Raw genomic sequence first — 24,615 nt, 5'->3', positions numbered from 1 at the left:
AAGAGGAAGAACCAGAATGCATTGTTTTTGTCAGGCGGCAGCCGATCTTTTATGAAGTATGAAGTCGAACAAGCCTAATGACTTTGCAGGCAGCGTTTTTGCACTAAGGCACCTCACGAAACAGGCTCACAGGACAGGCTTCTGAGGCAGCAACGGTTTAATGATGTACAACAAAATAAAACGAGTTTTGGTGATAGCTAAACAAATATTACTATAAATTCTATAATACTATTTTCTCACTAGAAATAACATCAAACATGCAAAAAGTTAATCAGAAATATACCTTTAAACACAAACTAACCAAATGTAACTTTCAGACGCCCTCTTTATTTTTTTTAGCTCAACCATAACGGAATGGAACGCACAGGATTGTGGGATATCAAAGGCAGCGCAGGATACATCTGCTTCAAAAATCGATCAGATGAAGGTATCTCATGAGACAGGAAGTGAAGCTAACTTTGGATTGAGACGTGCCTTGATGCCTTCCTACCTTGGCATGTGTCCTCTGAAGGCAACATTTTTCAGTTTTCGGATGCAGCCATTGTGTCACTGGTGTTACTGTGATTTTTTCTATAAAACCTTTATTTTTGCCAAAGAAGTACTGTAAGGTAACACCAGTAAAAGTAAAATGTAGGGCTGCAACGATTAGTCGACATTATCGACAACGTCGACAATAAAAAACTGTCGATAAATATTTTTGTTGTCGAGTAGTCTCATATAGTCTCGCGTAGCCAGACCTGAAGGTCTGGAATAGATGGCTTTCATTGGCCAAGGCCCGCCCGTGAGGCCGTTTGACCGACATGTCAAACAAACAATCATCGTTCGTTTCGTTTAGCGTCACGTTTAGGGGTGTGTAAATGTTGCCACAATAACAAACTGGTGTGTGAAACTCTCGGATGTATTTTAAAGATTATATGCCGCGAACATTAAATATTTCACACACTTTTGAAAATCCAGCGTTTAGTTGACCCTGATAAGCGCTCGTCGTCACAGTTGTAAACACAACGGCTTTCTTCTTTCGTGAGGGGGTTTGGCGTCATTGCATTTTTGTTTCCCAGTGGACCGAATATAAATGCGGCACTCGCGCCTCCCGGAAATCCGGTGTAATTCAACCAGTCAGATGACGACTTCGACATTCCTGAAGTGTTTCCTGGAAAGTGTGCCATATGCATCAGACGTTTATCCAACGGTCCGTGGGCATGACGTCTGAGGCTGAGACCAACCCTGCGTCCCAATGTTCATACTATCCATCCTAAATAGTATGTGAGATTACAAGTGTGTCCCAAAGCATAGTATGTTGAAAAGAGTATGCCAAAATTCCCCGGATGGTCTACTATTTCAGGTCGATTTTTGAAGTGTGGATCCGTGCACATTCTAATGGCTAAAATTGCCCACAATCCATTGCGCTTTGGCGAAGGATTAGGATTAAGGGCTGAGCTATAATTCAGCCCTCCTGGATGCAATTCAATAGCGCTTCAGAGAAAATGCATCCGAACTTGAGCGGCGTTTGGATGAATATGTTAATATATATTGCACGCTTTCCTCTCAGTAACGAAATGAACACAACAAAAACTGACAGCAGTGTGAAAGCAGTAGTTAAAAATACATCTAATTACAACAATGTGGATGTTTGCATGAGCTCTACAGTTGAGTAACGTAACGTTACTCCAGTAAAGTCCGGTCACATCATGTTTATTTATATAGTACTTTATGCAATAGATAGCCTTAATTCAAGGAGCTTTACGGTATTAAACATGAACACCCAGAGTATGTGCAGCTTTCAGTTAGAATTACAACTTGATTTTCTGTTATAGAGCAGCTCTCCACATCTATTTGTATAAAGAAATGGTCACACTTTACAATAAGGTATCATTTGTTAACATTAGTTAATGTATTAACTAACACGAATGAACAATGCATTTATTACATTTATGAATGAATCTTTGTTGATGTTGGTTAATAAAAATACAGTCGTTTATTGTTTGTTCATGTTAGTTCACCGTGCATTTACCAATGTTAAAAAACACAACTTGTGATTTTAATAATGCATTAGTAAATGCTGAAATTAACATAAACTAAGATTAACAAATGCTATATAAGTATTTTTGTTTCAAATGTTAGCTAATGAAACATATTGTAGTGTTACCAATTAATTGTATAATAATTGTAATTACATAATATGCTTTTCTAAAGCTGAAGTGACTTTTATGTTAGAATATGTATAACTTAATATTTTAACTAATTGCAAATGCTGAATACTCAATCGAAGTCTACTGATTAATCAGTGAAATAATCGACGATTAATCGATTATAAAAATAATCGTTTGTTGCAGCCCTAAAAGCAAGGAGTGTTGTAGTATAACCAGCAGGAAGTACAGTGTGTTACAGTAAAGTTATTAACTATTCTTCATATTAAACAATGTGGCAAAGCAATTAATTGTGTGTTACAGTAAAATTATTAATTATTATGCCTAATAACAGTGAAGTTATGAACTATTTTCCAATTAATTGAAAAATGTGCCAAAAAGTAATTAATTTCGGAATGAGTATTGTAGTATAACCAGCAGGAGAGCAGTGATGTTTGAACTGAATCTGGTGACACTACAGTGTGTTACAGTAAATGTATTGAATATTTTATTAGTAACATTTTTCGCGTTTCGCACTTTGCAGACGGTCCCTTAGGACTTGTCTCTCAGTGTGTATTTTGTTCAGAGCGGAGGAAAACATCACTATGAATGAAAAGAGGCGTTTATGTGTCCTAATAGACTGTAAGGTTAAAATATAAGATGCGCCACTAGCGCCAAAACATGGCACAGCAAGAGACGAGTTATTTTTTTCCTTTTAAAAGCTGACTGCGTTCTTAAACCGAGCTGTTCTGCTCCTCCTGTTCCTCTGTAGTCACATCGAGATCCGGTGAATCCTGTCGAAAACAATCAACATATCATCGCATTTCTGCGGTAATCCATGTTATATATTTTTTGGTCAAAGTATACAGAGAATATGTAAAAAACTAAAGTAGTAAAAAGTGAAAGCAAGAAGGCGTGAACACGGCTTAGATCGAATATTAGCTATACTTCCTGTAGCCTATAAAACTGCGCGTGACTCACAAACTCCCCATTTCCGCTCAGCCTCTGTTTTTCTGCAACAGACTGAAGCTTGCTTTAGCTAATAAAAGAAAAATGCTGCAATATTCTGGTGTTATTTTATTATTGCTGGGGCAGTCAGCTATATCTTAAATTTCTTAAAATACAGTTCGCTCAATACAGTTTTAATCACTGCATAAAAAATTAAAAACAATAACTTAGGCCTAATCTTTATCTAATTCTGATTGGGTGGGCACCGTGGGCTTAGCCCACCCCTGCCCATGCCTGGAGCTATGAAGTAGCTATATAAAATAAAGATTTGGTTTAGAGACAGATTGAATTTACTTTTGTGCTCTTAATGCAAAAATTTAATTCTGTGTTTCAGAATAATGGCCTAACACATTCGGTATAGATTAATATTTGTTGTTTAGTGTCACAGGTGTGACTTAATTTCAGTGATACCTGTCAGGTATTTGGGACATTTATGTGTAGTTTAGTGTAGCACCCTCACCGCCTGGTGAGGGAAAATATTACAATTAATAAAGACACAGGGCACGGAGCTGCTGCTTCATCTTCTGAGTCTGTATTGTTTTTTTTTCATTAATGCAATTAGTTCTGCATATTCATGTATCAATGAACATAAAACACAGGAACATCGCCTTAGCAGAAGTCACAATCTACAGAACAATCTGAAATTACTTAAATACATATTCTCATCAGGTTATGTTTTACACCAATTAAACATATAATTGTAGTAAACACTTGGAATGCAATGTACATTATGAATACTAATGCATTTATGGCATACAATACCCATACAGGGGTAGACAATAAGGGAAATTTGCCACTGGCCCTCCGGGCCAGTGTCTTTTGAAGTTCACTGGCCCAGGTCAACGCGTCGGGTATTGATCCCAATAATCACGAAAAAGAACAGTTTGCTTGAACAACATGAATAACATTAATTTTTTTTGGTGGGCGAAGATAAAAATCTTTGTCATCATTCTATCTTTCTTATTAAAAAATAAGAACAAAGATACACATTACAAATACACATAATATACAAATAAAACAAACTTCTTCATTTTCAGGTACAATAGGTGTATTTAGCAGAGCATTCAATGAAATTGAATGAACAAATATAAAAATAAAACTCTACATAGACTGATTCCTAAAGCAACTGTATTAAAGTTTTTCAGTCAAGAATAGAGTGATTTTTCTCTTTGCGTTTTGTTGTTTTGTTAACGTTAAATGAATAGTTCCCCCACAAATTAATATTCTGTCATCTGTCTGTCAATTCTGTCATAATGTTTTATTTTTATACCATCATTTACTCAAAAGTTGTTTTAAACCTGAATGAGTTTCTTTCTTCTGCTGAACATAAATGCTATTTTGAAGAAGGTGGAAAACCAAACAGTTGCTGGTCCTCAGTGACTTCCATAGGATTTTTCTTTCCTACTATCAAAGTCAATGTAGACCAGCAACTGTTTGGTTACCCTCATTCTTCAAAATATCTTCTTTTGGGTTCAGCACAAGAAATTAATAGAGGTTTGGGACAACATGTGAGTGAGTAAATGATGACAGAAATTAAATTTTAGGGTGAACTATCCCTTTAATGACAAGCGGCAGCATGTTTAGTGTCCTGTCCCTTTAAGAGCTGCACGCATCTAATATACAGGCACGCATCCATTTCTCTCTTAACTATTCACTTTCATTTTAGAGATAACCAACTGAGTCTGTATGTAAACCTTGTGTGTTTTGACAGTATTAGCGCAGAAGATAAGTTAGTTGAGTAATCAGGCGCTGTTAGACAGGCTTTTTAGCGCGCGTGCTTCAGGTGTATGAGCGCACGTCAGACCAGCGCGTGAATTAAACATTTAACCAGCAAGGCTTGTGTGCAAATAATGTACTTTTGCGATCGCGAATAAGTGCAGTGTCCTGTCAGAGTAACTCTACTGCTGTATGTCCTGTTGTACAGTATATAGAGACCGCGGCGCCAGAACTGTATTTGACAGAATGTGTGCTGTAGCACGATACTACCATATTTCTTCAAAAGCAGATCGTGGAGACATTTTTTATCGTCCAAGATCAAAAATCGTCATATCGCACACCCCTAAGCCCAGCCAATTCCAGCGGTCTCGCCACTGGGGCTGAAACTTTCTCTGCCTTTTCTTTTCGTATTCCCTTTCGCTTTCCCTCAATTCCTCTGGTGATTTTCTCTTCCTTGCCTTCTCTTTTTTACCCGGCGTTTGGCCGGGTGATGGGGGTTTCAGAAACATGTAGCCTAGCTTAATAGTAGCTATAGGTAGGTGCTGAGCAGCAGTGTGCAGTTTGCGCGCGTAACCGCGGGAGCGAGCATAAACCCGCTGCATCTGTAAGGCTGTCGGGATCACGTAACCTGCTAGCGGTGGTTACCGAGACGATTTAACAGAAATCAAAACACAGAACCACAGGTAATTAATGTGAAATTAGACTTTTTTTTTAATCGAGGCATTATTTTTACTGGCCCCACCGGGCTAGTGGTTGGAGCGATCTGGTGGCCCTGACGGTTTTAAAAGGTTTTAAAAGTACGTCCGGGCCACCGGGCCAATTATATTGTCGACCCCAGCCATATATGAAACTCTGTTTAACATTTTAATGTATGTACCATGTTCCATGTCTTCAACTCTCTTAAACTACTTATATGAGCTCTGGAATTGTAGCACAGGTTAGCAAAAATTAATTATATCTTTTTACATACTATTTGCACAAACACATTCAGTACATTTTCTCAAGAAGCAACTGATTTCTATTTTTAACACATTCACTTGAAACTTATAACTCTTATATTTTATATTAACTGTCAAAACACATTATATATCCGTAAATTCACTCCATTTTCACATTTCTGTAATCACGTAATCCGCCATTAGCACATGGAGCGCGTGGTACTCATGTGGTTGACCCGAACTTTTTAAACATCTATTTACGGACTATTTACACTCTTTAGTGTATGACATTTGCCATCTTCACAGCACTGGCATACATAAAACGAATTTCAACGACAGTTTATACACTTCATACCTGGTGAGGGAAAATATTACAATTAATAAAGACACAGGGCACGGAGCTGCTGCTTCATCTTCTGAGTCTGTATTGTTTGAGCAGCGCGCCCCCTCCCCCAGCAGGTGAACGAGTCCCAAAGACAGAAGTAATCGATCGTCCATACCAATCTTGGCAGGAAATATTAATCGTTATCCACAAAGATCAGACTTAGTTAATACACAACATAGGTCACACATTAATGACATTTAATTTCTTTTTTTTCAAATTTGTAACCACTACACTAGCATCTTTAAAGAGATGCTAAATGAGACCCTGTGTATTTAAGTGTGTTTTGCATTTGCAGCGCTGACTACGATGGCATCAAAACTAAAAGAAAATGTTCTTGAAGACCAAACAAAAATGAATACTCAGTCCACAGAGTCGTGGTAAGTCTTGTTGTACACTGTCCTGTCTAGTCTTTTTGTATAATAATAATAATAATAATATTTTATTTATAGTGCCTTTCTCAAACACAAGGACATGTTACATAATATAAGGAAATTACACAAATAATACACTCAGGGAACAGGCAGTCAGGCGTTGATCATTTAACATACAAGACAGGGTACGAATTGAGTCAAGGTGTGACAATCAGTTAGCAAAACATATTGTGAATGCTTTTCAGTTTAGTCTTAAAGGATACAGCACAGAAGATTTGGGGAAACTTCCTCCAAAGCTTAGGAGCTGAAATGCTGAACGCTGTACCACCAAAAGGCATTTGGGTATTTCAGGCAAATTCTCATAACTCGGATCTGTAAGTTGATGATACACAGGGCAACATTTTGAGCAATGTTGCCGTCAACGGGCAACCAAGTGAGACACAGGGCCCACAACTGATCTAAATTATCCAGGTAGAAATTTGTTACCCATTTTCAATGTGAAAGTGCTCAAGCAAAATTGCTTGAAAAAGCTGCCCCATTTATCATCTTCGAAATCCATGCACCACTTTAGAAACTAGGACAAGTATTTTGAACTGAATGCGATACGAGCAGCAGCATTTTGAACTAATTGCAAAAGATTAAGGGCTTTAATGGAAGGAAGAGGAAAAACAGAATTGGGAAGTATAGATTAAAAAAAGAAGTGGACCAAGAACAGATCCTTGAGGTTCACCACAGTAAACGGTGACAGTGCAAGCTTTGTGTTTGTTGGTGATTATAAATTGTTGCCTGTCTGAAAGATATGAAGTTAAACACTGAAAAGCTGTACTAGTGATACCAATAGAACATAGTCGAAATAGAAGTACTGAATGGCAAACAGTATCAAAAGCTGCATTCAGATCCTGGGGCCTGTACCATGAAGCCGGATTAGCTGGCTAGCCAGGTAGATTTCAGTTTAGTTTGCACCAATCCTGGGTTTTAGGTACCATGAAAGTGGCTTGGCTTTTAGCTGCATTAATTTCCATAGTTACTTACACTCCAAGCTAACCTGCTTATGTTCTGAGTAGAGATTTCAAACTGAAATTTGACCAGTCAGATGAGAGCAAAATGACTCATGTCTGACACAAAAAAAAAGTCACTCCCCCAGTTTCTCTTGCTTCCAATTAAAGGTCACTAGTACTAAAAAAAATGTCTGGCTTTAATGATAATTACTTAGAGTTATTTCATATGATTTATATAATTATATGATTTATATTATTATTAATCCATTACACACAAGCAATTTTAGTTTTTATATAGTTATTATAAATCATTTATTTTAAATGAATGTTAATATATACAGATCGTATGTAATATAAATAAGTTGTAGAATCAATAGGTAACGCTTTAAAAATGACTGTGACCTTACATGTTCGAGTCTCTATCGCTGTATATTTCCAACTATATAAACTAGCTTAACAAGTTTCACTTGTGACTGCACTGATAAAGCAAGATCATTTATTTTGTTTGTCCTCTTTCATGAACAAGTACTTTTTTCATTGTAAATGCATTTAAATTCATCATATTCTTCAATCTCTTAACCTTTAGCAAAACCTTTAACCTTTAACCAAGGCTCGTGATTGGCTCTTCGCCAGTGATGTCACACATTCATGTGCACGTGCTCCACAAACTCAGGATCAAAGCCTGAGTTGACAAAGAAAGTTGATGATCCGCATCATGGTACCAACAGAGCCGGATTGGAGTGGTTTGGTTTTGTCAACTCAAAACTAATCCTGTAACTCTGAATTTGTTCATCTACCATCATGGTACAGGCCCCAGGAGGCTGAGGGCACCAGAGTCAGAAGCAAGAAGGAGGTCATTGACTACTCTTAAAAGAGCAGTCTTTGTGCTGTGGAGAGGATGAAAACCAGACTAAAATGGTTCATGCATATTGTGTTTGTCCAAATGAGACTGTAATTGTATGGTGACCACATTTTCGAACATTTTAGAAAGAAAGGGAAGGTTGGAAATGGGTCAAAAGTTACTCAGGACTATGTTATCAAGACCAGGTTTTTTAGCACTGGGGTTATAGCAGCTATTTTTAGTCTAGATGGTAAATAAACTGTAGCAAGGGATATGTTTATCATGCTCTTTCTGATCGCGCACATGATAAACAGGTAGAATGAGATTGGTATAGGTAGAATAATGTATACAGTATGGTATATTGTTATTTTGTATACAATCTCACTGAACACATTTCTGACATATTTCCAGTTCTTTACTTGCTGATGAAGAAACTCCTAAAGAGGATATCCAAACTTTGAAGTCTTTACTGCAAGAAAACTTAAGAAAGCGATATGAAGGTACTCTAAAGGCTCCAAATGACATTCCACTGAAGATGTATGTGTCAAACAAGACACATTTGGATGGCCAAATGGCCCATGAGATGCGTGAGCTGGAAAGACCCTACAATGAGGACATTAAAGATGAAAATATGATTAAATACGATGATCTCCTGAAGCCTCATTCTTCTACAGATGGCCGTATCCGCACCATTATGATGAGAGGAATATCTGGATCTGGCAAGTCATCAGCTGTGAGGAAGTTTGTTTTAGACTGGGCACATGGCAGAACACACCAGCACATTGATTTTGTGTTTCCTCTTCACCTTTGTGAGCTGAACATACTACATGACAAGAAATTCAGCCTGATGCAGCTCTTAGATTTGCTCTTTCCAAACTTATTGAAGCCAGAGATGCTCAAACGGTCTCAGATCCTCTTTATTTGGAATGGACTTGGTGAATTTAGATTTCCTCTTCATTTTAAGTGCACTAAGACATGCACTGACCCAATGACACAGGTTTCTGTAGGCTGCATGCTGGTGAATCTTCTCAGAGGGAACCTTCTTCCTTCTGCCCAGATCTTGGTCACTTCCAGGCTAAAAGATGCAGGTTTAATTCCTCCAGAACATATACAGAAGGTGGTTGAACTTCATGGGTTTGATGACTTGCAGTGGGAAGATCATATCAGAAGTGAAGTGTGTGACAAAGCCATTGCCGTGAGAGCGACTGTTCACATGAAATCATCCAGAACCCTGTACACCATGCGCTCCTTGCCATTCTTCTGTCAGATGGTTTCTACTGTTTTGGAAGAGCTTTTCAGTAACAGTAACAACACAGATCCTCCTCTCACCCTGACAGAGATGTTCACACATTTTCTCCTGATTCAAATGAAGAGACAAGTGGAAAAGTCCACTAAATCGGGTGCTGGGGAGATCCTTAAGTTGGGTAAGCTGGCTTGGCACATGCTGGAAAAGGACAAGCTGACCTTTATTGAGAAGGACCAGAGAGAAACCAATACTGATCCTCTTCTTCTTGTCAAACTCTCTGAAGATTGGCCCATGTTTTTCAAAAAGCAGAACCTGATGGGTTTAGGGGAAATGTACCGCTTCACGCATCCCAGCGTTCAAGAGTTCCTGGCAGCATTGTATGTTGCTGTGCATTATGAACCCAGCAAGGGAAATGTAATGTCTTTTACACTTGCAGAAAAAGCAAAAAAGTTGCTCAGTCCTACAGAAGTACCAATTGATATGCACAGAAGAGCAGTGGACAGAGCTTTAAGGAGCAAAACTGGCCAACTAGACATATTTCTCCTCTTTCTCCTGGGAATCTCTGCAGGTCCAAGCAACAAGCTCCTGTCCTGCTTTTTCCAAAATACATCTCTTCATGTAAGGAAAGAGGATATAGTCAAAAATATTTTACAGAAAGTCAAGGCAAAGCCATTATTTGAGATTTCAGTTAATCTCTCTCGCTGTTTGGAGGAGCTTGACGTTGCCCTGCCTGTGGTTGAGAATAAAGGCCAGGTTGAATTTCAAATAGATGAGGATGTGCACGTTACTCCTTCAGAGTGGTCAAATATAGCAACTACTCTGCTGACCTCTAAGGATACATCACTGGTATTCGATGTCAGGAACTACGCTAATGCAGATGAAGCCATTATGAGACTGTTGCCTGTCATGAAGATCTCCAGAGTCCTCAGGTGTGTTTAAATGTGTGTGTTTATATATATATATATTTGGACACTGGCACAATTTTCATAATTTCAGCTCTGTATGACACCAGAATAGAATTAAAATAAAACAATCAAGACTTTTAGCGTTAATTCAAGGGGTTGAACGAAAATATAAAATGCTTAGGAATTACAACCATTTTTAAACACAGTCCCCCCATTTTCAGGGGCTCAAAATGTAATTGGACAAATAAATATAATCATAAAAAAAATGTTCATTTTTGATATTTTGTTTAGAATCCTTTGCAGGCAATGACTGCCTTAAATCTGGAACTCGTGGACATCACCAGAGACTGGGTATCCTCCTGATGCTTTTCCAGGCCTTTACTGCAGCTGACTTCAGTTATTGTTTGTTTGTGGGTCTTTCTGCTTATAGTTTTGTCTTTGGCAAGTGAAATGCATGATTAACCGGGTTGAAATCAGGAGATTGACTTGGCCATTGCAGAATATTTCACTTTTTTTACCTTCAAAAACTCTTCTTTTTCTTGCTGTATGTTTGTGTCATCGTCCATTTGTACTATGAAGCTCCGCCCAATCAACTTTGCTCCATTTGACTGAATCTGGTCAGAGAGTATATCTCTATACACTTCAGAATTCACCCGGCTGCTTCTGTCTTCTGTCATGTCATCAATAAACAGCAGTAACCCAGTGCCACTGGAAGCCATGCATGCTCACTCCATCACACTGCTCCACCATGTTTCACAGATGATGTTGTATGCTTTGGATCATGAGCTGTTCCATGCCTCCTCCATACTGTTTTCTTGCCGTCGTTCTGGTACAGGTTGATCTTAATTTCAGCCGTCCAAAGAATGCTTTTCCAGAAGTGGTCTGGCTTTTTTATATGTTTTTGGCAAAGTCTGGCCTTGTTTGCACCTTGTGGTGAACCCTCTGTATTTGCTCTTGTGAAGTCTTCTCTTGATTGTAGACTTTGACAGAGACACGTCTACCTCCTGGAGAGTGTTCTTCACTTGGCTGGATGTTGTGAAAGGGCTTTTCTTTTTACCATAGAGAGGATTCTCCGATCATCCACCACTGTTGTCCTCCGTGGACGTCCAGGACATTTTATGTTACTGAGCTCACCAGTGCGTTCTTTTTTTCTCAGAATGTAACAAACTGTTGATTTGGCCACTTCTAATGTTCCTGCTATCTCTCTGATGAATCTGTTTTGTTTTTGAAGCCTAAAAATAGCCTTTTTCACGTGTATGGAGAGCTCCTTTGACCGCTTGATGTGGGTTCACAGCAACAGCTTCCAAATGCAAATGGCACACTTCGAATCAACTCCAGACCTTTTACCTGCTTCATTGGTGTAGAAATAGTGAAGGAATAGCCCACATCTGTCCATGAAATGGCTTTTGAGTCATCTGTCCAATTACTTATAGTCCCTTGAAAAGGAGGGGGGGGGGGGTACATATTAAAGAGCTGTAATTCCTTAACCTTTCCTCCAGTTGTGATGAGAATACCCTCAAATTAAAGCTATTATATAACTGTAACTTTAATATGTTTTGGTCAGCAGCTAAAATAATAAAGATTGTGCCTGTGTCCAAATATATATGGACCTAACTGTATATAAAACAAACCTACAGTTTGTATTGAAAGGAGGCTAATGGCAATTGGATTCTTCATGTGAAAAGTTTTATTCAGCAAATAATAAAAAAAGTAAAATTAATGTGAATATGCAGGATGGATAAGCTTATGGGAAAATATCAAAAAGTGAGGAAAAAATGGTTAAGATTCAGAATATATCTTTTAAAAATGTTCATAATGATATATAAAGACTTCATCATATCATTAGCCTAATTATAGTTATTTATACGCTGCACCTTCTCTCATGAAATATACAATCACATTTCTGTAATATCAGCCACCACTGCCATATCAGGCAGTGCTACATAAATAAACAAAAAATACAGAGTATACCTTTGAGATAAATGAAAATTCAGGATGTTCAGTGAGTGTAAACAAATGCCTAAATAACACGAGACATCAGTCATATTTAGCATTTTACTTAGCATTTCACGTCAGTTAACCTATAAATGATCTTTCTTTCTACCTAAGACTGGATGAGGCCACAGATCTGAGCTGGGCACTGATCGCCTCAACTCTGAGATCACCAGCCAATCGTATCAGAGAGATTGACATCGAGAAAAAGGCCCACAGTAAAATAAACCTGAGTCTATTAGCCGTTGGTATGAGAAGCCCTAATTGCAAAGTGGAGATACTCAGGTGAGTTCATACAACAGCAAATGAAACGGGAACAAATTGTGTGATAAATATAAAAAATAAACACTCATACACAGGTATTCTTTACTTTCATTACTTGAATTATAGGGGCATTCTAACTTAATTCTAATAGGCTTCATCATGTAGTGAATGCTTTGCGACTTAGTGTTCCTAATCTAATATGTTACAGAATGTTCTATCTTGTGCCCTTTGCTGCAATCCTGAGAATGTGTCATTATGAATTATTGTCAGCACACAATTTTGCAACACAATGCACGCAAACCCAAAATGGCTCAAAATTGTAACTGAGTTGGCCTTAGTTTCTAAGCTAATGATGCAATGCTTAAATCAAAAATAAATTTCCCGTTTGGTGAGAACCCCACACCTCACTGTCATAGAGGGCAATGGTGCTCAATTACTGATTCTAATATTTTCAGCCAAATTCTAATAGGGATTTCTATAGGACACTGCCGTTTTATGGCGTAGAAGGCCCTGCGTGTTTTATCTCTCAGTTCTGTCACAGCATGGTTAAAGTTTCCTGTGGATGTGATTTTCAAACCCAGGTAGTTGTAGTGTGATGTCATCTGGTTAGTGCCTAATGTAAATGTGTGTTGTGTTCCCTGGGATCTGGATCTTTTCTGAAATATTATAATTTTGGTTTTCTTCAGGTTGACTGTCAGAGTGTGGCAGTATTGCTCTAGCAGGTCCAGGTTCTGCTGTAAACCATGTTGAGTGGGAGACAGCAGAACCAGATCATCTGATCTGTGAGTTGTGTAGAGTGAGGCCAGGGGCTGCAGATCGCTCCAGACTGAGTGTCAATACATTGATGTAAATGTTAAATAATGTTGGGCTTAAGCAGCAGCCCTGTCTCACTCCACGCTTCTGGGAAAGATACCTTGTACGTTTGGTGCAGATTTTTATGCCACATTTACTTTCAGTGTACATTGATTTGATAAGGTCATAGGTTTTACCTCCTATGCCACTTTCAATAATTTTGTAAAATAGTCCTTGGTGCCAAATTGAGTCAAAAGCTTTTTTGAAGTCGATAAAACATGCATATATTTTACCTTTATCTTGGTTAACATGTTTTTCAATTAGAGTATGTAATGTATAGATGTGATCAGATGTACGGTAATTTGGTAAAAATCCAATTTGACTTCTGCTCAGTACATTGTGTGTGATGAGGAAGTCTAATAGTCGAGCGTTTATTATGCTACACAATAACTTTCCCAGGTTGCTGCTCACACAGATGCCTCTGTAGTTGTTAGGATCAAATTTATCTCTGTTTTTAAAGATTGGTGTTATCAAGCCCTGATTCCAGATGTCAGGGAAGTAACCTACACTCAGAACCACATTGAATAGTTTCAGAATGGCCAATTGGAATTTACTGCTTGTGTGTTTTATCATTTCATTTAATATCCCATCAGGTCCAGATGCTTTTTTGTGTTGGAGGTTTTTGATTTTTTCTTTAAGTTCTTTATCAGTTATTGGGAAATCTAATGGGTTTTGGTTATCTTTGATTGTTAATTCTAGTTTTTCCAGTTGGTTGATTGTTTGAATTTGCTTACAGTTTGTGTTTGTTTGTACTTTATTAAACAATGTTTGGAAATGACTTTCCCATATTTCTCCATTTTGGATTGCCAATTCTTCATGATCAGTTTTTTTCAGATTGTTCCAATATTCCCAAAACTGGTTTGTGTTCACTGACTTCTCGATTATTGTCAGTTGTATGTTTGTATTGTTTTAGTGTTTCACTGTAAAGAGGGCGGATCTCTGCATTATTTGGATCTTTGTGTTTCTGATTTGACAATGTTCTCAGTTTTTTGCGAATAGTTTGGCAGTCCTGATCAAACCAATTTTTGTCATTTTTGGGTAATTGATTTTTTCCATTTTTTGTTTTCAATTTGGATTGTTTTTAAATATGTAATTTATATCTCTGACAGCAAGATTGACACCTTCATTGGTGTGAGCATAGCTGTTATTTAGAAAGTTATCTACCAGCGCTGGTATTTTTTGGCTGCTAAGTGCTTTCTTATATTCTTCAGCGCTGTTTTCTGTTTTCTGATGTTGTACAGCTTACTGGGCTTACTGTTATTTTCTGACTTTTTGAGATACACAGTGATTTGACTGTGATCAGACAGAGGGGTTGGTTCTCTAACAGTGAATGATCTGAGAGATGAAGTATCTATGTCTGTTATCATATAATCAACTGTGCTATTCCCAAGAGGTGAGCAAAATGTGAATCTCCCTAAAGTGTCTCCTCGTAACCTACCATTGATCATATTCAGACCCAGGCTTCGACAGAGCTGCAGGAGGACTTTTCCATTCTTATTTACTATATGATCATGGTTATTTCTGTGGATATGGGAGAATGTGTTATTAATAACAGTCAGTTTGTTGTGCGTCGGTGAAGTCCGGCTGGAGTCCTGTTCTTGCATTCAGGTCCCTGCAGATGAGCACGTTTCCCTGGGCCTGGAAGTGGCTTGTCTCTTCCTCTAATGTGGAGAACATGTCTTTGCTGTAGTAGAGGGACTCTGATGGCGGGATGTATATGGCACATATGAATATATCTTTCTGGATGGGAGCAGTTCCTTGTGGATTTTAAGCCAGGTGTAGTATTTGCCTTGCTTTACTGTGTTGATGTGGTTGTGGAAATTTGTACAAGATTATTTGTCCTCCTGAGTCTCTTCCCTGTCGCACTGTGTTGAGTTTTTGTGATGGTTGGATGATTTCTCTGTAGTTGGGTGGGCAGTGGGTGATGGCGTCTGCCTCTCCTGTAGAATTATAATATCCATCTCTTTGATGCTCTTCTGGAATTCTGTGTTTGAACTCTTTAGTCCAAAGGCTGTTGAATTGAAGCCTTGAATATTCCACATTGATATTGACAGAGTCATTTTAAGTGTGTGTTTGTGTATATTATTTGACAAGTTTGGAGCAGATGATGTTGAGCATGTGTCTTATCTGATTGAGTTCGGCGGCTGCAGGGTTCTGTGGCGTAGCTCTGTGATGGTGCTCCAGGGGTCGAGTCCTGTCTGGTTCTTGGAGGAGGATGGACGTTTCTTTGTGGTTGGGAGCTGCTCTTGCTGTGTAGGTTTCTTCTGTTTTCTGTTTTACCAAATGCTGTGCTTTTCAGCACTCTTGCGAAGAGTTACTCACTAAATGCTAAAGTGCCAATAATGTAAGCCACGGGGAGACTGTAGACAGCTGTAATTGCATTAATAGAAAGCCAAATAATATAAAGAGTTGCAATACAAAGTATTTTTAAGTTTTATTAGTATTTTCGTGCCATGACGATGAGGGCAGGAACTTGTGACATAGCCAAACGCACTTACTAGACGGTTTCATTTTAGCGTTTTATGCCTAGGAGGACTCTAGCCTACAAGACTCTGAAGGACTGAACTAGGAAGGACTCGGATGCAGCCTTCTATTTGAGAAGCACCCTTTATCTGTTTTATGATCATTTGCTACCTGCCTTGACCTTCGCTTGTTTTTGGATTACCCTTTTGGATTACTTTGTTTGCTACTGTTTGCTGGTTCTGGACCCTGCATGTCTGATTACGTTTTGTATTAAAGCCTGCATTTGGATCCATATCTCTGTTGTCACGATTCCCTCACATTACAATCTGTATCTTATGCAGTGTAGGGAATAATGCTTTACAAAAGTAATGCATTACAGTAACTGATTACTTTTTGCTGTAATGCAGTAGTGTAGGGCATTACTAATCAATTTTCAGTAATATTTTACTCGGTACATGTTCAGTAATGCTTGCGTTACAACACACTTTTAGCCCCATTTTGTATTTTTTTTTATTTAATTTAAAGTCGGGCTCCGACTTTTTTATGTCCCTAGGGCCGGGCTTTGGGCCAATATTAACGTCATAGTTCAGACGTGGGCCGGGCCTGTTTTAGGCTTCTCCTTATCTTTATATTTTAGACATCCATCAATTATTGATGAAAAAAATGGCTGCGCTGGTGGAAATAACATGAGTCCGTGCTGCCGCGACTGTCAAGAGCGACTCGACGGTGTTTAGTGTCCCGCAGCAGCAGCGAGCCGTCAGCAAAGCTGAAGAGTTCTGCGTTCAAATACACGCAATAAAGCAAAAGTCCCAGCAAAAATAATTACCATGAATGTGTCCGGGGAAAATAGTAAGGATTCACCATCTCCTCGTTAGACGCGCCTTTAGAGAGAAGTGCATCTTCACGGATAACGATTGTATTAAATAGTTTTTGTTTTCATTAAGTAGTAATTTAAAGCTTTCTATAGATATATTTATCATGTCTGTGAGGCATGTATTTGCTGACTTTCGGTTCATTTTTGTGAAGCGCTCCTGTTCAAGATAAAAGCACGACGTTTTGTTGATATTGTGAGTGCACACAAATAAAAGTAGACCCTTTACAGTTACGAATGATGTATTACTCTTACCTTTATGAGCAAAAATTACGGCGTAAGTTGTTTCCATTTAAAAAAAATTGCAATTGATTGCGCTGGTGCCTCCATGTCCTGCGCTCCACAAACTACTGATGCAGCGCACATTTATCTAGGTTTAATGTTTAAAGATCGTTATATGCTTGAACTGTTTTAGTATATCTATAGATTTTATTTTAGGCAAGTCATGATGATTTGAGAAGGCTAAATTGATCAAACATAAGCTATAATTGGTCTGCCGCTGGCCGCTTGGTCGTTACTTTAAGAAAGAAAAAACTTATTTAATGAACAAAAAATGCTCCAAACGTTTTTTCTAAATGAAAAGCCGGAACGAAATATAAACACTTTGCCATTAGGGCAGGGCTCTAGTACATGTTGTCATTTTAGAATGATAAGTTCTACTTCTGTAGATATTTTGGTGAAAGTAAATATTGTAAGGTAAGGAATTACTTTTAAATAACAGTAACAAGTAATCTGTAATGTATTACAGTTTGGAAGTAACTTGCACAACACTGATCTCATGTCATATTATTTATTTTAAAATCATATCCAGGTGGTATTTCACATTCATTCATCTCTAATTAAAACATTCTGTACCTGTATCATCATTCTTTACAATATTCTCTTTAGCACACCACAGTTTGGTTATCGTATGAATGCTGATCCTCTGCTTTCTGGGATTTTATTGAACCCGACCCATTTGAGAGAGCTGAAGCTGCTGGATTCATTCCGCAATATTGACAGGACAGTGGAGAGCATCTCTCAAATCTTAATGAACCCGGATTGTCATCTCGAGAAACTCACGTTAGTAAAAAATGTTACATTATTTTTATTAGTGATCATTATTTATCGGAACGAATCACTAAATCTAAGAATTAAACCTCCATTTGTGTTAGAAACATGATAGAAACAGACTTAACATGGTGCATGATACTATTAACGTACTTCCATTCATTATTCATTAATATTGTGTTTTGTGCTCCCCAGTTTACAAGGAATAGAAACCTTAGAAAGTTGTAAGATCTTGGCCGGAGCTCTCTGTAGCAGTTCCTGTCATCTGCAAGAGCTGGACTTGAGCAGATGCTGTCAGAGATCTGAAGATCAGGCTTTACAGCTTCTGTGGGAGGCATTCAGACACCCAAACTTCAAAATAAAAGTTCTGAGGTAAATCATTTTTGAAGTTTTTGAAGCACAGATTTGTTTCCTTAAAGCTGAAGTGTGTAATTTCTGCAGGTTGAGGTACTCAAACAGCTTTTTTTTATATTGTTGAGAATCAACTATTTGTGTGTTTACTAGTGTCCCTGCATTATAAACTGGGATAATATCTAAATAATTTTTTAATTAAGAATTAAAAATAAAACTTTTGCTTTAATAGACATGATATACGAAGAATATTTACATTTTGAAATCACAGATGAGAGGGTTTCTTTTAAGTTTTCCAAAATTCCACCACTAAGAAACTACTGTCACTTAAGAACTGAAACACATTTTCCTGCACTGTAAATGTTTAGTACAGTAATCTTATTCAGATTACCCTTTTACCAGCACATCAGTTAGATAAACTGGTATTGGCTGAGTTAAACAGGTCATTAACTGTATTTTTTTTAAATTATTTTATAATGTTCCCTATTATGTAAAAAAAATATTACATCAAAAAACATCATAATTTAGAAGTTTTTGACTGTCTCTGCAGAACAGTCTGTTTTTGTAGGTGGGAAGCCTTTAAAGACACAGATGTAAACGGCCACTGCTATGATTGGCTAACAGTTTTGCATTTTAAAATAATTGATGGATGCTGTTGTGACGTACTCTGAAAACAGCATGGGTAATTTGGGTTAAAACTGTATAAATGCTGAGTATATATTAAACCATCTGGAACAGACAATGCAATAGTAGTAAAAACATGTTTACTCATTAGATTCAATATAATCAGACTCAGCACTGACCTAAAACACCCAAAAATAAATCAATCAAAAATATATGGTTTTAATATAAGCTGTTTCTGAACTAATTAGAGAGTTTTGAAATCTGAAACTTAGAGGATGTTTTTATAGCATGCTGGCCTGTTACATGTAAAACGAAAGATCAAGGCAAATTCAATTACACTGTTCATGACCCCTCAGATGTGCTCTGTGCTCACTCTTAAACAAGAATGATATGAAATCTACAGAGAAAAGTTTACATTAACTCTCCTAACTCTCTTTGCAGGTTGGAATTCTCTTCTGTACAGCAGGAAACATTATCAGCATTATTCTCTGCTTTTCAAAAGAATCCTTCACATCTGAGAGAGCTTGAACTAAGATTCTTTATACCACGATCTCCTGAACTTCAGCAACTTTTCTCTTTGCTGGTGGATACTCACTTCAAACTAGAGACACTGCGGATAGTTTGCCCACAGTAAGATAAGTAGTCCAGAAAAAACACTTTACAACAAAATATTATGTATGTCCTGTTCCAGTACTCACTTTCTTGTCCTGTTCCAGTACTTGTTCCTGTTAACATTGATGAGGAGCAGCTGGTAGATCCAGTCACCTAGATTAGGACATGGAGGAGCACAGAAAATAGGCCAAAACATACAACAAAAACTACAACCCGAATTCCGGAAATGTTGGGACGTTTTTTTAAATTTGAATAAAATGAAAACTAAAAGAATTTCAAATCACATGAGCCGATCTTTTATTCACAATAGAACATAGAGAACAAATGTTTAAACTGAGAAATTTTACAATTTCATGCACAAAATTAGCTAATTTTAAATTTGATGACTGCTACAGGTCTTAAAATAGTTGGGACGGGGCATGTTTAGCATGGTGTAGCATCTCCTCTTCTTTTCAGAACAGTTTGAAGACGTCTGGGCATCGAGGTTATGAGTTTCTGGAGTTTTGTTGTTGGAATTTGGTCCCATTCTTGCCTGATATAGGTTTCCAGCTGCTGAAGAGTTTGTGATAGTCTTTGACGTATTTTTCGTTTAATGATGTGCCAAATGTTCTCTATAGGTGAAAGATCTGGACTGCAGGCAGGCCAATTCAGCACCTGGACTCTTCTACTACGAAGCCATGCTGTTGTAATAGCTGCAGTATGTGGTTTTGCAATGTCCTGCTGAAATACACAAGGCCTTCCCTGAAATAGATGTCATCTGGAGGGGAGCATATGTTGCTCTAAACCTTTATATACCTTTCAGCATTCATAGTGCCTTCCAAAACATGCAAGCTGCCCATACCGTATGCACTTATGCACCCCCCATACCATCAGAGAGGCTGGCTTTTGAACTCAACGCTGATAACACTCTGGAAGGTCTCCCTCCTCTTTAGCCCAGAGGACACGACGTCCGTGATTTCCAACAAGAATGTCAAATTTGGACCATATAACACTTTTCTACTTTTAAACAGTCCATTTTAAATGAGCCTTGGCCCACAGGACATGACGCCGCTTCTGTACCACGTTCACATATGGCTTCCTTTTTGCATGACAGAGCTTTAGTTGGTATCTGCAGATGGCACAGCGGATTGTGTTTACCAACAGTGGTTTCTGGAAGTATTCCTGGGCCCATTTAGTAATGTCAATGACAGAATCATGCCGATGAGTGATAAAGTGTTGTCTGAGGGCCCGAAGACCACGGGCATCCAACAAAGGTTCAGTTTCTCTGAATCTTTTGATGATGTTATGCACTGTAGATGATGAGATTTGCAAAGTCTTTTTAATTTGACGTTGAGGAACATTGTTTTTAAAGTATTCCACAATCTTTTTATGCACTCTTTCACAGATTGGAGAGCCTCTGCCCATCTTTACTTCTGAGAGACTCTGCCTCTCTAAGACATCCCTTTTATAGCTAATCATGTTACAGACCTGATGTCAATAAACTTAATTAGATGCTAATTAAGTCCTCCCAGCTGAATCTTTTCAAACTTCCTTGCTTTTTCAGCCCTTTGTTGCCCCCGTGCCAACTTTTTTGAGACCTCTAGCAGAGCTCAATTTGAATTGAGCTCATTTAGTGGATAAAAGTGTAAAATTTCTCAGTTTAAACAATTGTTTTGTTCTCTGTGTTCTATTGTGAATAAAATATTGCCTCATGTGATTTGAAAGTCTTTAAGTTTTAATTTTATTCAAATTTTATAAACGTCCCAACGTTTCCAGAATTCAGGTTGTACAACTCTTAGCAGGCCGTTGGGTCCACTGGCAGCACATCAATGAATTACATGCACCAGGATTATAAAATACCAATTCATATGTCCTGGAATGTAACACTGGTCTTAACACCCCCAAAAAAGCATGTCTTAACCCATTTTGCGTGTGTTGCTAGTAGATTACAAATTAACATCTGATGATAATTGGCTCTTCTCTGACCCTTCGCTGATTTCCGCTGCTCTTCCCTGTTAAAAAAAAAACAGCATATGCTGGTTAGGTATGTTTTGAAGCATGGCAGCTGGTTTGAGCTGGTTTAAGCTGGTCCTTAGTTGGTCATGAGCAGGATCTAGTTGCTTAAGACCAGTTTAGGACCAGCACACGACTAGCTTAAGACAAGTTCAAACCAGCTGCCATGCTTCAAAACATACCTCACCAGCATGTGCTGTTTTTTTTTTCAACAGGCTTGGTAGATTGCATTGGTCATTATGGAAATGTACTGGCTGGGCCTTAGTGTGAATATCCCAGGAATCACCATGTTATTACATAACATATTGAAGAGGTGGAAGTGAACTGAGAATTTCCACAGCTGAGGAAAAACACTTACCAGTGTATTATCCTCACATGTAAATAAATTTCATGTTTTTGTTGTTGTTTTTCGTCTCAGTCATTTACAGGCTGATTCTCTTAAAACTCTGGCTTCAGCTCTTGGATCTTGCAGCCTCAAATCTCTGGATCTCAGCATGTGTGGCCTGACAGATTCTTCTGTGGAGCTGCTTTCTGCTGGACTGAGCAAACCTGGCTGTAAACTGCAGATGATCAGGTGAGCAGAACATAATGGATGAAAATAGACCAGTAATTAAAGGTTCCTCCCACAGCCCAAATACATGCAAGTTAGGTGAAATGAAGCCCCCCCCCCCCCCCCCCCCCACACACACACACACACACACACTAGAGTGTATAACAGACTTGTGTATAGATCGACTTGTATACGGATTAACTGGTTCTGGTTATGAATATAGCCATAGATGCTGGAATTGCATTAAGAAAAAAATAAACAAAGAACTAGTAATTAAAGGTGTGCAATTGTGTTTTCATTCAAATTTACTGTTTTACTGATCTTAAATATTTCACATGTACAAGATTGACAAGATTGTTAGTAGATCATGGAATGACAAAGGAGAGGAAACACTTCTGTTTATCAAAATGGATATCAGTGAATTACAGTATTATCAATATTAATGAAACATTAATGTCAAATTGACTAATTGGCATCTAATGATTAGAGTTTATAACTAATAAAAAATGATTTTTTTTAACAACAGCTGTATGTTTAAAATGGTGTACACTCACATTCTAATTAATTAAATGATGTGCTGATTAATTTTGGTTAAAATAATTCTAAAAATGAATATTGAAATATACATTGATTAAAAAATGAAATGATACTATAAATATGAAACTAAAACAGGCAGTATGTGGCAACAAGTCACGTCTTAATGAATTGAGTCATTCCACTTTGTTCAAATGACCGATTCATTCAGAAGTGAAGTGAGCGGCCGTGTCAGGATCTGAATACCATGCTCCACACACAAGACATCACAAAGCCCAGAGAGTGCACAACCCATCAAATAAAAACAGATTTTAAACATAAGAAACTTCTTTAAAAAAATCTTACTGAGCCCTGAACTGCTGAACGGTGGTGTATTTCATCACTTTATGATGTAGGAATAAGTGAATATGAGCTCCTTTTCCCTGAAGGATGACACACTGCAGCATCACAGAAGCAGGAGCTGCTTGTTTGGCGAGGGCTCTCTCTTCCAACCCATCACACATGCGGGAAATAGACTTGAGCATCAATCCTGTTAAAGGCCCAGGATTTGACCAGCTCAGATCTGTTTTGGAAGATCCAGCAACCCAACTAGAGAAATTAATGTGAGTCTAAAAAAATAGTAGAAGCTCCGTCTTTTTAATTTTCTGGTAAAACTATAGGCTAACAACATTATTAAAAACAAACATTGCATCTGTTAATATTATTTAATGGACCCGAGCTAACATGACCAGTTGTATTTTTATTAACTAAGTGTAACAAAGATTAATAAATACTAAAAAAAATGTTTTGCTCATTGTTAGTTAACATTAGTTGATAATGCATTAACTAACATTAGAGACCTTATTATAAAGTGTTACCGGATTTATTTATATTATCAATTAATTTATCTTCAAATTTGACTGTTTAACTAACATTTATCAACAGTGTGGACGGTCTAGAGGAGCAGCGGGACATGGAAACTCTATGCCAATGTTAGTCTGCTGTTTTCTACTTCAAATTGATATTGACAGATCAAATTGTACGATCAGAACACTTTATTTTACTTTGTTTTCAGATGCGTGCCAGCTGACTTGGGATCCCAACACTGCTTCTTCAAGTGTGCAGGTGTCAGAGAAAGATGAGGCTCTTGTGACTCATCGCAGAAATCTGTTAGAACCTGTTCCACATCATCCAGAGAGGTTTAAAGTCTCAGAGCAAATCATGAGTCGGGAAGGTCTTAGCGGCCGTCATTTCTTCCAGCTGGAGTGGTTTGGCAGGTGGGCCACTATAGGAATGGCCTATAAAGATATAAGCAGGAAGGGAAGTTCAGCAGCCTGTAGCATTGGACTTAATAATAAATCCTGGGGCATTTTTGTGAGCACCCCTTTTCCCATCTGTAATTCTCTTCATGGAGGAGTAGAGAAGCGGCTGCCTGACTGCTCACCCTGGAGAGTTGGTGTCTATCTGGACTGGGCAGCAGGAACTCTGTCCTTTTACAACACCACACATGACAAGGCTAAACTCATCCACACTTTCCATGCCAAGTTCACTCATCCTCTCTTTCTGCTGGTCAGTATTAGTGCTGGAGTTAAGATCTTACCGGATGTGCCGCCTTCTCTCTGTATTCATGACCATGATCCCTGGGATATGTTTAGGGGCTGCAAGGACTGTCAGGGATGTAACGGATCAAAGGCTTGCTAGATAAACCAATGTGCTCCCCTTTTGTGTAAGAGCTGATGATAGTGTTTGTATCTGTGTATGCAGGATTTGCAGACATATTAAAAAAAGACTTCATTAAATGTGCTTTGATAGAGAGAGACCAGTTGATCCACAAGAGGGAGCCATTCTCTTAAAAAAAAACCCTGATCTTGAAAAAAAACAAAAACAATCTGTTACCATTTACTCACCCCTCATGTTCATTTTTGTAGTGAATTATCCCTTGTAGTG

The 24,615-nt window shown here is 38.1% G+C and overlaps 1 protein-coding gene across 4 annotated transcripts; it reads left to right on the top strand.

Annotated features, from left to right (window-relative positions):
• The first annotated feature begins 2,666 nt into the window (after positions 1 to 2,666).
• On the top strand, positions 2,667 to 24,570 carry LOC306847699 (NACHT, LRR and PYD domains-containing protein 14-like). Of its 4 annotated transcripts, XM_079381815.1 has the most exons (12): positions 2,667 to 2,957; positions 6,469 to 6,550; positions 8,795 to 8,883; positions 9,058 to 10,558; positions 12,644 to 12,811; positions 17,865 to 18,038; positions 18,222 to 18,398; positions 19,443 to 19,631; positions 22,024 to 22,179; positions 23,118 to 23,291; positions 23,614 to 23,660; positions 23,744 to 24,570. In XM_079381815.1, exons 2-12 carry the CDS (start codon positions 6,480 to 6,482, stop codon positions 24,367 to 24,369), a joined length of 3,372 nt encoding a protein of 1,123 aa, XP_079237941.1. In that variant the 5' UTR covers positions 2,667 to 2,957; positions 6,469 to 6,479; the 3' UTR covers positions 24,370 to 24,570. The 4 variants fall into 4 exon arrangements, with proteins under 4 accessions (XP_079237941.1, XP_079237938.1, XP_079237940.1 ...); XM_079381812.1 differs by having other exon boundaries at positions 8,795 to 10,558; XM_079381814.1 differs by having other exon boundaries at positions 2,696 to 3,581; positions 6,410 to 6,550; positions 8,795 to 10,558.
• Positions 24,571 to 24,615: the final 45 nt, after the last annotated feature.

Source organism: Barbus barbus, assembly GCF_936440315.1.
Source record: "Barbus barbus genome assembly, chromosome: 27".
Taxonomy (NCBI): domain Eukaryota; kingdom Metazoa; phylum Chordata; class Actinopteri; order Cypriniformes; family Cyprinidae; genus Barbus; species Barbus barbus.
This window is presented reverse-complemented; position numbering and strand designations above follow the sequence as displayed.